General features: G+C 40.2%; 1 protein-coding gene across 2 annotated transcripts in view; it reads left to right on the top strand.

Annotated features, from left to right (window-relative positions):
* The window catches only part of RALA (RAS like proto-oncogene A), a 77,673-nt gene that overhangs the window by 44,940 nt on the left and 16,899 nt on the right, over positions 1-15,834 (top strand). The window contains exons 2-4 of one of the 2 annotated variants that reach the window (XM_029233110.1): positions 1,203-1,277; positions 12,171-12,323; positions 14,768-14,976. In XM_029233110.1, coding sequence (XP_029088943.1) covers positions 12,210-12,323; positions 14,768-14,976 — 323 coding nt within the window. In that variant the 5' untranslated portion in view covers positions 1,203-1,277; positions 12,171-12,209. The remainder of the gene's footprint in view (positions 1-1,202; positions 1,278-12,170; positions 12,324-14,767; positions 14,977-15,834) is intronic. The other variant, XM_029233111.1, reaches the window with a different exon arrangement.

Raw genomic sequence — 15,834 nt, 5'->3', positions numbered from 1 at the left:
GACTTGCTCATCTGTGTACCCACCCTTTCCCCTCCCCCTCCCCCCCAATGCCTAGCACAGTATCTGACTCTTAATAAATATATGTTGACTCAGAATATGGGCATAAGAAACAAACAAAGGAAATCCAAAAGCAGACCAAAAGATCAGGGAAGCCACTATACAAAGAGAGAGCTAACTTAAATGAAACGTGCATCCCAAAGTGGGATTTAACAGATGTCTTCATGTAAACCAGAGGCCATACTTAGATTCTTTTAAAATATTTCATTTGCTAATGACTGTTTACTGTTAAACTTTTTGTCAGTATTTCTTCTAATATGTAGTTTGATATGTCTTATTCAGTTAATGAAATGCCCTGTTCATTTTTAAGTTGGATCATTCAGGCATGGTTTTTTTTTGTTTGTTTTTTATTTTATTTATTTTTGGCTGTGTTGGGTCTTCCTTGCGGTGCGCGGGCTTTTCGTTGCAGTGGCTTCTCTTGTTGCAGAGCACGGGGTCTAGGCACGTGGGCTCAGTAGTTGTGGCTCATGGGCTCTAGGGCGCAGGCTCAGTAGTTGTGGCTCGTGGGCTCTAGAGCACAGGCTCAGTAGTTGTGGCGCACGGGCTTAGTTGCTCCGTGGCATGTGGGCTCTTCCCAGACCAGGGCTCGAACCCATGTCCCCTGCACTGGCAGGCGGATTCTTAACCACTGCGCCACCAAGGAAGCCCCAGGCATGGTTAATTCAATTATTTTTTTCTGGTTCTGCTTCTTAAATTAGCAGAGTTTTCACAGGCAATATCAGATTTATAAATATATCAATAAGAGAAACTCAAAATAACAGTATTTATACACCTAATTTATAGCTTGGATGCAGTAGACTCTAAAGCAGGTATAAATTACATAAATCATACTTTTTTAGTACTGTTAAATTCAGGCTTGAATATTACTTCATCCAATTTTGTAGCTGGTATGTTCAGTAAATAACGTATTGAATTTTCAAATAGGTAAAAGACTCACATGGTTCAAAATTCAAAAGATTATTGTTATGTGTCTTGCCATAGTTAGCATAGGAATACAGAAGCAAAATGTATATTCTTTATAATTAATAATTATTAAATATTTTTCTGTATAATCTTATTTTAAAAGCACATTTAGGGGTTCAAAGAAAAATGTTAAAATAGCTAGAAATAGTAGTTTATCAGTCTTTTTATCTTCCACCTTTCAGGTTCCGCCCTGTTGCTTATTTCTCAACACTGCTGAAGTCAAGTCATAGTGTGGTAGCAGAACCTCTGTGACTGGGGTAAGAAAACTGCTTATACTTAGGCTATACTTAGATTCTTCTTTTAAAATATTTTGATCCATTAAAAAATCGGTGTAGATTTCCATCATTTCCTTGCACCAACTCTTTTCACCACCACCCCTCCTAAAAATGCTGCTTGTTCCTCTTCCTTTCCTAACCCATATCCACTCAAGCCAGGAAGTTGGGTACTTTGGCTTGAATTGTCCCTTCATCCCTCATATCTAATCTGTCCCCAGATTTGGTTGATGCTTTTTTCTTAATGTCTCAAATCCATCCCCATCTTCTCCCTAGTCACCATTGCTCTGTAACCTGCGGCTGCTCTTCCTGCCTTCTGAGTCATAATCTCTCACTTAAAAACTCCTGGTAATTCTCTTTGCTCTAAGGATAAAAAAAATCTCAATTGCTGGCATGTAAACGTCTGTTTCTGGCCCTTTTTACTTCTTATACCTTCATCTCTCACCAACAACACCCCCAGGTTCACCTGGTCTGTTAAAATGCTTTGTCTTTCAAGTCTCAGTTTAGTCATGACTTCCTCCTGAGTTCTAGAAATGTTTTGCTAGTTTTAACTATGGTGAGGGCTTTACTTTTGTGCTGCTGGTAATATAAATAATTTTGCACTGACTGGGGACTGCATATATGCTGCATATAAAGGTAGGGTCTTCTAAAAAGATGCCTGAATGTTTACATTACCCGTACTTACTATGTGTATTTAGACATCTTCCATGTGCTAAATTATTCATCTTAAACTTAGTTTTACAAACAAGCCGAGACCCAAAGAGGTAAAGTAATTTGAGCCTTCCCATGATTTTAAAAGTCTGTGCTTTGATGTCTGACAACATGTCTGGCAAGTCATATAAATAAATTTTATTATGCAGACCAGGCAAATTGTTAAGCCATCTTTAAGCAGCTTTCAACTGTTGTACCCTTAAAACAGAACATTATTTTCTTTAGCTCAGTCTTTGTTATAATTTTGTGTTGTCCTTATTCAGTGAAGTCTGGGTAATTGGAAAATATTAAGTTATTACATTTTAGAAGTAAAACATTGCCTCGGGGACTTTCTGGCTCTGACTGTTGATCCTTTTGAGCTGATTGCATATCTTGAAATAAAGGAGGACCTTCTAAGAGTTCAGGATGTTAGTTACAAGTTATGTTTCACCTGGACTTCCTTCCATTTTCTATTTTTAATAATTAATAACTAAATAGTAAGGTTTTGTTTATAAATATTCAAATTATAGTAGCTTCTTCATCATTTAAAATTTGTCAAAGATTAGGACCCCAAAAGCATTGAAACATAAAAAAATTGATAAATTACACTTCATCAAAATCAAAAGCTTCTACTCTTCACAAAACTTGTTAAGAAAATGGACAGATAAGCCACAGACTGGGGGAATATATTTTCAAGGTATGTCTCTGATAAAGGATTTGATTCCAGAATACCTAAAGAACTCTTAAAACTCACTTTTAAAAACCCAATTTTTAAAAATGGGTAAAAGATTTGACTCCAAGACACATAGATGGTAAATGACCACACTAAAAGATGCCCAACATGATTAGTCATTAGGAAAATGCAAATTAAAACCACAGTGTAATACCACTACACATCCAGTAGACCGCTTAGCATGAAAAGACTGTGGCTGTGACTGTACCAGGATGTGGAGTGACTGGTAATCGCATTCATTGTGGAAATACAGAAAGGTATAGCCACTTCGAAAAACGTTTCAACACACTTATTGTACAGTTTAGCAGTCTCGCCCTTAGGTATTTATCCAAGAGAAATGAAAACATATATATATATATATATATATATATATATATAGAAAGACCGGTACACGACTCTTTATAGCTTATTTATAAAATTGTAAAAATGGAAACACCCCAAATAAATGTGAATGGATAAACAAATTATGCTATTTCCAGACAACGGAATACTAGTGAACAGTTAAAAAAAAAAAAAAAAAAAAAGGCACGTGCCACTGATACATGTAACTATATGAATATATCTCAAAAGCCTTAGCTAGGTGAAAAGAAACAGGCACAAAGGCTATGTACAATATGATCCATTTATATAACATTCTGGAAAAGGCAAAACAATAGGAACTGAAATCAGATCAGTGGCTGCCATGGGATGGGGTGATGGGAGGAGATTGACTGCAAAGAGTAAGGAGGTGATGGAACTGTTCTGTGTCTTGATTGTGGTGGTGTTATATGACTGTATACCTTTATCAAAACTCATTAAAAGGGTGATTTTATTGTATATAAATCAACCTGCTTTTAAAGAAAAAGTTAAAGTTAAAAAGTTAAAGAAAAAGTTAAAGCCAGTTTTCAACATCAGAAATTATCTTCACAAATTTAAGGGTAAAGAAAACTAGGCGATAGATCAGATGACTCCAAAGTCAAGTCCTTTGTCTTTTGACTCAGTGGTCAAAAATTTTTTTTATTGTGAAGAGATTTTTATATGTTAGAAATTAATAGTCTTTATTATCAGAGTTTTGTGCCTTTACCAGTATACAACCTTCTTGTCCCAAGAACAGGATCTACCTTCATTTATCTTCATAAAGTCACCCTTTCAATCATTATTGAATTGTCTTCATGAATATCTTACAGTTTGTGTTAATTTTATTCTTAATTATGTATTCTTTGTGAGTCTTGTTGTAAATTGAGTCTTTCCTTCCATTATATATTCTAACTGGTTATTTGAAAAGAAATTTATTTTTTATATAATATGTTGATTATATAACCATTATCTTTGAACTCTATAGTAATTTTTCAGTTGATTCCTTTGGCCTAAGTATGAAATCATTATTGGTATAAGCAGTGGACTTTGAATTTTATCAAATATCATTCCAGATCATGTAATCTGTGACTTTTCTCTTCTATTAATATGAAGAATTACGTTGACTTCCTAAAATATAAAGACATTCTTGCATATCTGGTTGAATCCCATCTGGTCACTTTGGTTTATTCTTTTAATGTGCTGGATTCTAACATTTTTTATTTACAATTTTTGCACCATATTTACATGATAGGTCAGTCAGTCTGTTTTCCCTTTAGTCTCTCTTTGTTAGGAACTTTGCATCAATGTTAAGCTAGCTCTCAAGAAAGAATTTGGAGGCTTTCTCTATGTTGCAAAACATTAAATAGTATTAATAATACCTGTTCTTTAAATGGTTGGAAAAATATGCCAGTGATATTATCTGTATCTGTGCCTAGTAATAAACTGAAATATCTCAAATCCCTTTCAGAATAGAATTGTGTATCTTGCTTTCTTGGTCAGGTATATTCTGACTCTTCTAAAATTGTTCATTTTATACTAAATTCCTTTATTGAGCAGGTATTCTTCATGCAGATAGGGAGTGTCATTTGAGAGTTGTCCATATGAACTGTTTTTCATTTTGAAGGATGAGTCACTACTGTGGCCTCTACCTGCTTGTGCTTAGTAGTGGTTTATAATGCTTTGACAGGAACTGAACTTCAGTGATCATAGCCTTTAATGCGCTATTCAAATTGGAGGGGAGAGGCATGCTCCATTTATCTCTTTTTTAACAAGGAATCTCTCAGTAGGAACTTCTGCCAGCTATTAGTTTTATTAAACTACAGCCTAATAGTAAGTGTCTTTATTATGAAAGTCTAAAAAAGGTAATAATGAACTCTGGAAATATAAAGATCATTGGGTTTATTGTTCTTAGTGGACAGGGAGTGTTTGAGATCTTACTTGGTAGAATATTCCTTATTAAGTACTGGAGAACTAGACTGATCACTTCTTAGAGATTTTCATAAAGTTTAAAATAGAGAGCCTAGAGTTTGGGTTGGAGATTTGTGGTCTGAAGCTCCTTGGCCCACTTCCTCCCGTGTGTGGTAGGCCGATTAACGCCCCAACGGCAAGATAACCATGTCCTCATGCCCATAACTTTGAATGTTACTTCCTATTGCAAAAGGGACTGTGCAGGTGTGATTAAGTTAAGGACTGGGGGAAGATTTTCTGGATTATCCTTGTGGGCCTTAAATGTAATCACAAGTCTCCTCATCACAAGTCTCCTTATAAGAGGGAGGCGGAGAGAGGCCTGACTACGGAAGCAGAGATGATAGTGTTGCAGCCAGGGGCCAAGGAAAGCCAGTCTCCAGAAGTGGGACAGGTAGGGAACAGATTCTCCTCTGGAGTGTCCAGAAGGAACCCACCCTGCTGACGTCTTGACTTTAGCCTCTTAAGATTCATTTTGGACTTCTGACAACAGGATGATAAATTTTGTGTTGTTTTAAGCCCCTGTAAATTTATAGTGTTTGTTATAGCGGCAACAGGAAACAATACAGTATGGGTACCTGTTAACTAAACATATGAGGACAGGGACCTAGGCCTATGGAATTCAACTCCACACCCCAGTGCCTAGAACTGTGCCTTACATAATAAGGCACAGTATATTTGTTAATGGAGGATGGGAGGGAGAGAGGGAGGAAATATCAGGTAATGCATAACTTGATGAAATCAACATGGTGAGCATGGTGTAGGTGTCTAGCTTCTGGGTGAAGCGGAGAAAAACAGTAAGGTTGAAAACTTGAAGCCCACCCATGACCAAATAGATTTTATAGTATTGTTCTAGGACATCGCTTTTTAAAAATAGAACTCCCATATGATCCACACTAACTCAAAAAGATATATGTACCCCCATGTCATTGTAGCAGTATTTATAGTGGCCAAGACATGGAGACAACCTAAGTGTCCATCAGCATGTTAATGGTTGAAGAAAATGTGGCATATATGTACAATGGAATATTATTCAGCCATTAAAAAAATGAAATCTTGCCCTTTGTGACATGGATGGACCTTGAGGGCATTATCCTAAGAGAAATAAGTCAGACAGAGAACGATAAATACCATATGATTTCACTTATATGTGCAATCTAAAAAAAAGGAAAGAAAACCAAGCTTATAGATACAGAGGACAGACTGGTGGTTGCCAGGTTGGGGGTGAGGCAGCAAAATGGGTGAAGGGGGTCACACACACTTCCAGCTATAAAATAAGTAAGTCACAGGGATGTAATGTTACCCAAAAGGTGGGGGGGAGGGGGGAGGAGGCCATTGTGTAATTAAAAAATATTTGTTTGAACAGCAGAAGATAGAAAATAACTGAGGAACCCTACAAACCAAACAATTTGAAGTGCAAGGATCCCTATCTCATTACTTGAAGGAGGAAAACACAAATGCATACACATACATAGAGAAGTATTTCAATTAAAATTCAGGTTCAGTCCTCCAGTTCCTAGTTTGTATAAGGTGCCAGGAAAGTAGTCAATTGTATTTTTACCAAGTGAGTGCAGGAAATAAACAGGGTAATGTTATTTATTTTATGACTAATTTTAATTTTAAAAACAAGTTATATGTTCACATTATACAAAAATCAAACTGGTAGTTAGCAAAAAGCCATCATCCCGCTTCTGTCCACCAGTGACTTAGTTTCCATCCTCACAGGCAACCCTGTGTTACCATTTTTTATATCGTTTCTGGTATATAAACAAATAAACCTCTAAATCCCCTTTTTCTCATCTTTTTATGCAGTTCATAACATACAAGTTATATTGCTCTATAGCTTACTTTTTTCACTTTAACAATATGTGGTGGCGCAGTGGTTAGGAATCCGTCTGCCAATGCAGGGGACACGGGTTCGAGCCCTGGTCTGGGAAGATCCCACATGCCACGGAGCAACTAAGCCCATGCACCACAACTACTGAGCCTGTGCTCTAGAGCCCGTATGCCACAACTACTGAAGCCCGCGCGCCTAGAGCCCATGCTCTGCAGCAAGAGCAGCCACCACAATGAGAAGCTCTTGCACCTCAACGAAGAGTAGCCCCCGCTCACCACAAGTAGAGAAAGCCAGCATGCAGCAACGAAGACCCAATGCAGCCAATTAATTAATTAATTTAAAAAAACAATATGTTTTAGCTCCCTCCATATCAATGGGTAAAGAACATCTGTTTTTTTATGGTCGCTAATTAGTCCATGTTTCCAATTTACACTTCCACTGCGGTGAAGGAATGTGCCTGTTTGTCTACCAGGGAGGGACAAGCTTTTTCTGTAGAGGGTGGAAAGAAAACATTATTTAGACTTGTGGGCCATGTACGTTCTCTGATGCATCTTATTCTTGGTTTTGTTTTGTTTTGTTTTGTTTTGTTTACAACCCTTCAAAAACACAAAACCGTTCCTAGCCACAGGCCATACAAAAAGCAGGCCAAGGGGGCTATAGTTTACTGGTCCTCGCAAACATACTCATACCAATCTGATGGGTAAAACAATTGAGATCCAATCTAATATTATTTGTATTTCTCTTATCAGCAAGGTTGAGCATATTAGAGCCCTTTGTATTTCCTTTTCTGTGACTATTTGTATTTTTTGCCCATTTTCTTTCTTTTTTTTTTTTTTGCGGTACGCGGTATGCGGGCCTCTCACTGTTGTGGCCTCTCCTGTTGCGGAGCACAGGCTCCGAACGCACAGGCTCAGCGGCCGTGGCTCACAGGCCCAGCCGCTCCATGGCACGTGGGATCTTCCCGGACAAGGGCACGAACCCATGTCTCCTGCATCGGCAGGCGGACTCTCAACCACTGCACCACCAGGGAAGCCCTGCCCATTTTCTTAGAGTTGTTGATTTTATTTATAGTAACTTTTCATATAGGGAAATTACCTCTTCTCTTTGAAATGAATCACAAATATTTTCCTCAGTTTTATCTTTTTATTTTGCTTATAGAAGATTTTGCCATGTAGAAATTGTTTTGAGTAGTAAAATTTATCAAAGTTATTTTATGACTTGAGTTTTAGATAGTACTTTATGCCTTTCCCATTCTAAGATTATAAAACAAAAATTTTGTGGGTTTTTTTTTTCTGGTGCTTTTGTGATTTCATTTTATCATTTAAATCTTTGATCCACTTTCAAAGATTTATATAAATTTATTTTATAAAATTACAATTTGTATTGGTGTGAGGAGAATGGGTCCAACTTAATTTTTTCCCAGATAGCTCACCAGTTGTCCCAGAACCATTTACTGAATTATCCTCTATGCTTCCCTCCCTGACCCTCCATTTGAAATGCCACGTTTATTACACACTAAACTATAGTATGTATTTGGATCTATTTCTGTATATCCTGTTCCATTGATCTATCTAGACAGGCGTGCTTTTGAATTCCGACTCCTCCCTAAACTGCTGTGTGAATCATATTTCATGGAGGAAATAATAGATGCAGTTAAATAAAGAAATAGCCAGATCTGTCTGCAGCCTGCACCTGTACCTTGTGCTTTGCTTTACCTCACCTCCTATTACAAAGAAAGAGCTGTCCCTGCTCCTGTGTGCCCTGGGTCTCTTCTTCCCTGGTCTACTCCTAGAGGCACCTTCTCTTCTTCATCATTAATTTCTGCCTCTTTTAGATGATTACCATATAAACATCCCTTAAGAATAATTAAAAAGCGACCCAAACAAAAAACCGTGTCCATCTATGGCCCCATTTCTCCATTTGTCTTCAGAGTCAAGTCCATTTCTACACCTTCTGTTTTCTCCTCAACCCACCCCATTCAGGCTGTGGTTCCTACCTCGTTGGTGAGGTGACTCTTCCCAAGGTCACTGGCAGCCTCCATCTGCCAAACCTAGTCATGGACTATGGGATCGACTCCTTTGCTTTCAGCTCTTGCACCTCTACCATTCATTCTACACACACTGGCCATGGTAATCTTTTTAAAAACATAAATGAAATTATGTCACAGTCCTGCTTACACACTCTCCAGAGGCTTCCCATTACAATGATAATAAAACTCGAACACCTTTCCACGGCCTTCAAGGCTTTTTATGATTTGGCCTCTCCTGCTTCTCAGTCTCACCTCCTGTTAACGCTCCCTGATACTCGTAGCCTCCATCCACTCTGGCCTTCCTCTGGCCCCTAGAACGTGGCAAACCGTCTCCCATCTTAGGCCTCTGCACTTGCTCTTCCCTGTGTCTAGAACGTTCTTCCCTCAGAGCTGGCTGGTTCCTTTATAAAATTCAGGTCTCAGCTCAAATGCTGCCTCTTCAAAGGAGTCGCCCTTGACCATCTGGTTGAAGTAGCCCCTCCCCACTCTTTATCCCGGTGCCCCTTAGTTTCTTCATTGCACTTAGCACTAATGGAATTTTCTTATTTACATGTATGTTGTCTTAAGTTCCAACATCTAGACTGGGAGTTGGGACCTCAGTTATGGAAAGCCAAGTTTTTGCAATGGGGCAGAGGAGTGAGTGTCTCCTTGGCAGGAGCTTCTTTTCCTGGATAGCCTCTTTAAAGTATGGGATGTGCCGCTAATAGTTATTGAAGGAAGTCTGCACTTTGGAAAAATGTCTCTGGGAATCTCTGCCTTTTCTAAGTCACAGACTATATTGTAAATTGTTCTGGAAGGGAAAGTGTTTTAACCCAGTTGGTGTAACTGCTAAATGTTTTGCTTTAAAAACGCACACATTGAACTCTTAGAGTATTAATTGATATGTTAACACCCTGAGCTCCTGTGGTATTAACTGTTTTAAAAATACAACAGTAGGGCTTCCCTGGTGGTGCAGTGGTTGAGAGTCCGCCTGCCGATGCAGGGGACATGGGTTCGTGCCCCGATCCGGGAGGATCTCACATGCCGCGGAGCGGCTGAGCCCGTGAGCCGTGGACGCTGAACCTGCGCGTCTGGAGCCTGTGCTCCGCAATGGGAGAGGCCACAACAGTGAGAGGCCCGCGTACTGCAGAAAAAAAAAAAAAAATATATATATATATATGTATGTATGTATGTACGTACGTATGTGTGTGTGTGTATATATATATATATATATATATAAAACAGTAGTTGGGTAGCCGTGAAGTGATTACAGCTGCCAACAAGTAAGGGTCATAATGGTGAGAAAGAAGTCATTTCCTGCCTTACTTAGGGACGCCAGCAACAGCATGCTCCATAAACGCGTAGACGAGGTATCTTTTCGACTTTCAGTTACTTATCTGAAGTACACTATTACTTTTCTCAGCAGTGGTAATCATCAGAATCCAATGATCATCTCCTTGGTATCCAGGAAAAAGAGGGGCTCAATCCTTGTTTATTGAATTACATTGAACATCTAACCTCCAAATGTGGATTCTTTACCACATGCTGCACAGTTTAAGCTGCCTCTACCACAGTGTTCGACATAATGTAAGAATAACAGGATCAAAAGTCACATATATGGTGTGATCTCAGTTATGCTCCATGCAGATTGAAGCTGTCACAAACAAAGTATAATGTATTCGTGTTGTTAAATGGATAGCAAGATTATGGGATTTTTTTTTTCTTATGACTTTTCTGTATTGGGCAAATAGGCTTATGGGCATGACTTCTGGGGCGGCCTGAGCAGTGCCCAGCTCTTGGGTGCCCTGCATAGCCAGTGTGCGGTGCACAAGCCCACAGCAGACTGTCCTTGCCTAATAAGCTTGTGGTGGAGCCTCTAGCAGCAATAGCTGCTTTATACCAGTACACTCTAAAGCACTCCCAGGGTTAAGTCAGACTCGAACATTTATTTGTTCGTTCCACACACACGTACTGAATGGCTGATTTTTGCCAAGACATATTAGTTACATTAAGCATGAAGTAAACCAATAGATATGGCGCCTGTACTCAAGTTGCTTCTGGTATATTAGGAAGAAGACCCATATTAAACAACTAACACTCTCAGGCAATTCTGACTTGTGATAATAGTTATGAAAGAAAAGTATCACGTACTATGTGAGCACAGGGCAGGGGAGAGCCTAATTCAGGTTGAGTGTTTCAGGTGAGGCTGAAACCCCAACACTGAGAGGAGTTAGCCAAATTAAGAATATGCCAAACGGAGGAAGCTGCATGGGAAAGGCCAAGAGGCAGAGAAGAGCGTATGAAAAGTCGAAGGAGACCAGTGTGGGCTGATGCGGCCAGGCTGGGAGAGATGGCCTGAGATACAGAAGTAGGCAGGGCGGGGGTGTTCTGTAAGTTGCAGCTTGAGAAAGGTGTGCTGTGACTGAGACAGGTCAGAGATGCTGAGAAGGAAGGTGCAGCCCCCTTGAGCCTCTAAAAACAAGTCTCCTCTCCTGGGCCTCCACACAGACGCAGTGTTTGCCGTGACCTCCCGCCTCTTTTTCTAAGGCCTGGCACCATGGCCAAGGTAACCGGGTGCCATTAGTGTGCATCACCACTACAACCTCTGGGGGAACCTGGTCTTTCCACGCTGAGCACATAAATGTAGTAAACGAAAGTGAGGGCACTCCAGATTCAGGTGTTTAAGTTAGATTAGCCATCCACCCCAAAATATACAGATGTTCCAGTACTGCGATACTTGGGAGTTGGGGTATACGGTATTCGGTTCTATTTATATTTCTACCAGCAAGTAGTTGGGATGGGTTTTTCCTTCCTTCCTTCCATCCTTCCTTCTTCCCTCCGTCTTCTCTTCTCTTCCTCTCCCCCCCACTTTCTTTCTTTCTTTCATCAGTTGTTTCTTACTGAAATTAGAAGAAACATCTCTTTAATTATTGCCAATAGAGGTTAATATGAAAACAAAGTGATCGTTCACCCTGCTTTGTAATCTGTGTGACCATATTTTAATACAACTAATACTCCATTATTGTCAGCATGTGGTTGCACTGGGAAATTTTCACTTTCGGTCAGCAAGCTCATTACTGAAAACTACTGTAAGAGAAATGCCCTTGAGTCATGTACTTGTCTTATTGCCACGGTGTTCTCTGATAAGTGGTTCTTCCCCCAAATAAGCATACTTCATTTGCCATCTGTTTAAAATCACCGCAGAATGAAAACTAATACCTTGACGCCTAAGGACATCATCTCTCTTTCCTACACTGGAATTCTGCAGGAGAATGTATTGAGCATTACTTGTTCTTTCATTCTTTTCAGATTCTTCTTAATCCTTTGGTGAAAACTCGGTGACACAACATGGCTGCAAATAAGCCGAAGGGTCAGAATTCTTTGGCCTTACACAAAGTCATCATGGTAGGCAGTGGTGGTGTGGGCAAGTCTGCTCTGACCCTGCAGTTCATGTACGATGAGGTAAGTGCTGATTTTATCATGGATATCAAAGTTGGGGCGTTCAGAGAGTGTTTCTCTAGCTCCGTTTTGGTGCTGTTTTGGATGGATTCCTTGAATTCTTGAAAGCTACTGATCATTTTTTTCCTGTTCAGAGTCAACATTTGTATACAACTTGATTTAACAAGTCAAGAACTCAAGGTCCTTAAAATTCTTATGCTTTTAAAAAACAAAACAGGGACTTCCCTGGTGGCGCAGTGGTTAAGAATCTGCCTGCCAGTGCAGGGGACGCAGGTTCGAGCCCTGGTCCAGGAAGATCCCACATGCCACGGAGCAACTGGGCCCGCACGCCACAACTACTGAGCCTGCGCTCTAGAGCCCGCGAGCCACAACTGCTGAGCCCACGTGCCACAAGTACTGAAGCCCGCACACCCAGAGCCCGTGCTCTGCAACAAGAGAAGCCACCGCAGTGAGAAGCCCGTGCATCACAATGAAGAGAGCCCTCGCTCGCTGCAACTAGAGAAAGTCCGCGTGCAGCAGCAAAGACCCAGTGCAGCCACAAATTAATTATTTTAAAAAACCCTGGAAACAGTACCTATTTTTGAGCAATCTAGCTGGCTTTTTTATTTTTAGTGTTTTTAATGGTGAGTCCCACCTTGAATTAATAGAACTGGTGGATATAGTACCTAATTGAAACTTGATGTTAACATACATAAGTTGTCCTTTAATAACTTCAGTGAAAAAGTCAGTTATTGTGTACTGGCATGGCACCACACTCAACACTAAGCAGGAAAAGGCTTTGTCCCTAAAATAAAATTACTAGACAGGTTACAGATTTCTGTGCATGTATTTGTATCAGACTTTATTGTCCCAGAGGTAAGGTCTCAGCCTATATACAGCAATACATTCTTTCCCTAGAGGACTACTAATAAGGCTAAATGATTTAAGAGTTGGTAATCAAATTTAGGCATTTATCCTCAATTCTTCTTCCTCCCATATAGAAGCAAAGATTTATGGTCACTCTTTCTTAATCCTCAAAAAAATCCTGTGTGGTGGGCAGTGGTTTCCCCATCTTACAGATGAGGAAACAGAACCTCAGAGAGGTTTCCCAGCCTGCCCAAGAGGAGTGATCTCTGATGAGTAACTAAGTATTAAACCTAGTCTTCTAAGAAAAAAGTCCTGTGGACTTTCACCACCTAAGGTCTCTTTTCATTGCCTGCTCATGAGCATTTCTTTCACACACACAGAACTCTTAAATCCATCAGTTGTGTTGCTTACGATAAACAATTTAGAGAGGGGGAAATTGAAATGGTACTTTCACTGAAATTGCTAATTTATCTGTTCAGTTCTGTTTTTCATGCTGTTCACCTTAATAGCTGCTTTTCTTTAAACTAATCCTCAAATCAGTTCCCTTCTTGACAATAGGAGGTCAAAGGTAAGAATGTTCATGTCTGACATTTGAGGAATGGTTACACTTTCATTTAATATTTATAAATATTTAATATTCATAATATTATCAGATATGCTATCTGAATATTTCTATTAATTAAATATTCATAAATATTTATAAATATTTAATATTTGTAAAATATTAGCATGTAATTGTCACAGAATGTTCTATAGCTTTTACAGTTACAAATGCACTGTGCTTGATTTTTTAATAATTATTTGTTGAGTGTCTTCCATGTACCAGGCATATTCCAGGCTTTGGAGATACAGTGATGAGTAGACTAATCAAGGTCCCTGCCCCCAGGGTTAAATTCTAATGGGGGATTTAGACAGTGAGCATATAAATAAGAAAATATCAGATAATGAAAATATTTACAGGCACTATTAAAAAAACCCACTGAAGTATGTGTGTATACATACCCATATGCCAACAATGATACACTGATCAAAAATATTGAGGTGAGATTTAGGGGGTAAAAGATAGAAGTACGACTGTAAAGTTGTTTAACTGTGCTATTTTAAGAAATTGGAAGTTTGGGGAGAAATTTCAAAGTTCAAGATTTGGCATTTTACAGGGTAGTATAAGCCACTTTCTTGACATGGTTCATTTTGGAGAAAGAAAAGATTTAACTGTGCTTTCAATGCTTACCTAAATATTAACTTACTTGCAAGTTATTTCCACAATTCTGACATGAAAATTTATATTTAGAGTCAGAAAGGGTTCTTAAACATTTGATAAAATATCTGTGTAGTAGTTTCTGCAGGTGTAGTGTTCTAAGTAAGAAAAAAGGCACGGTTTTCAAGCCGTCAGCGGCCTAGAGCTGTTCAGTCCCCACCACCAAATTGCCTGAAATGGAAATTTAAATGAATGTAGTGTTTACCATTGGGGAAAACTGAATGACGGCTACATGTGACCTCTCAGTACTATTTTGGCAACTTCATGTGGATCTATATTTCAAAATAAGAGGCTCTGAAAAGTAAGGATAATCCTCAAGGGGATGCGCTTTCACCTCTTGCAGTTTGTGGAGGACTACGAGCCTACCAAGGCCGACAGCTACCGGAAGAAGGTGGTGCTGGACGGGGAGGAAGTGCAGATCGACATCTTGGACACAGCCGGGCAGGAGGACTACGCCGCCATCAGGGACAACTACTTCCGGAGCGGCGAGGGCTTCCTCTGTGTCTTCTCCATTACGGAAATGGAGTCCTTCGCGGCCACAGCCGACTTCAGGTATGTCAGGGAGTCGTGCCGTTACACCGCAGAACAGCTTGCTCCCCAGAAACAAGCAGACCACTGGAGGCTCTTACCTGATCGCCTTTCCCTCTGCGTCTAGTCGTGTTTATTCCCTCTGTGACATCAGTGTGACTCTGTCCGCTGCATGCTTGTACTCACATCCTCGGCGCACCCTGCGTAATCCCACAGCCAGCTCTGCCAGTGCCAGCTGCACTGGAGCCTGAATTTGTGGCAGCATCCATACCCAGACTCTCCTCATGCGTTTCTGAAGTATTTCCCTTTGAAGTACAGTACTACTGCTGCCATAAGAGTAGACGCTTGCATTGCGTAATGGATCTCTGGCCCAGATTGTAACGCTCTGTGTTAGTCACTGGTGTCTCAGCACCTGTGTCATGCCCAGGAGGCACATTGCCATCCACCTCACTGACAGCACGGACTGAACTTTTAGTAGAAATAATACCACCATAGATTGGCATACTAGGTTTTGTTATACAGTATTTTTTTTACATCTTATTTACTGTTTGTGTAATCAAAATCTGTCCTCCATTTGGTTTGGGGCAGGGGGGCCAGGGGGCTGGTAAAGGGGAGAGGGGCTCTCTCCATACTTGAGAGAAATATAGCATAAATAAGTTCTTGAGTTGTCTCGTAAAGACGGCATGCTTAGGGCTTCCCTGGTGGCACAGTGGTTGAGAGTCCGCCTGCCGATGCAGGGGACACGGGTTCATGCCCCGGTCCGGGAAGATCCCACATGCCGCGAAGCGGCTGGGCCCGTGAGCCATGGCTGCTGAGCCTGCACGTCCAGAGCCTGTGCTCCACAACGGGAGAGGCCACAACAGTGAGAGGCCCACGTACCGC

Source organism: Monodon monoceros, unplaced genomic scaffold (genome assembly GCF_005190385.1).
Source record: "Monodon monoceros isolate NGI ecotype Baffin Bay Population unplaced genomic scaffold, NGI_Narwhal_1 Super_Scaffold_2, whole genome shotgun sequence".
Lineage (NCBI taxonomy): Eukaryota > Metazoa > Chordata > Mammalia > Artiodactyla > Monodontidae > Monodon > Monodon monoceros.
This window is presented reverse-complemented; position numbering and strand designations above follow the sequence as displayed.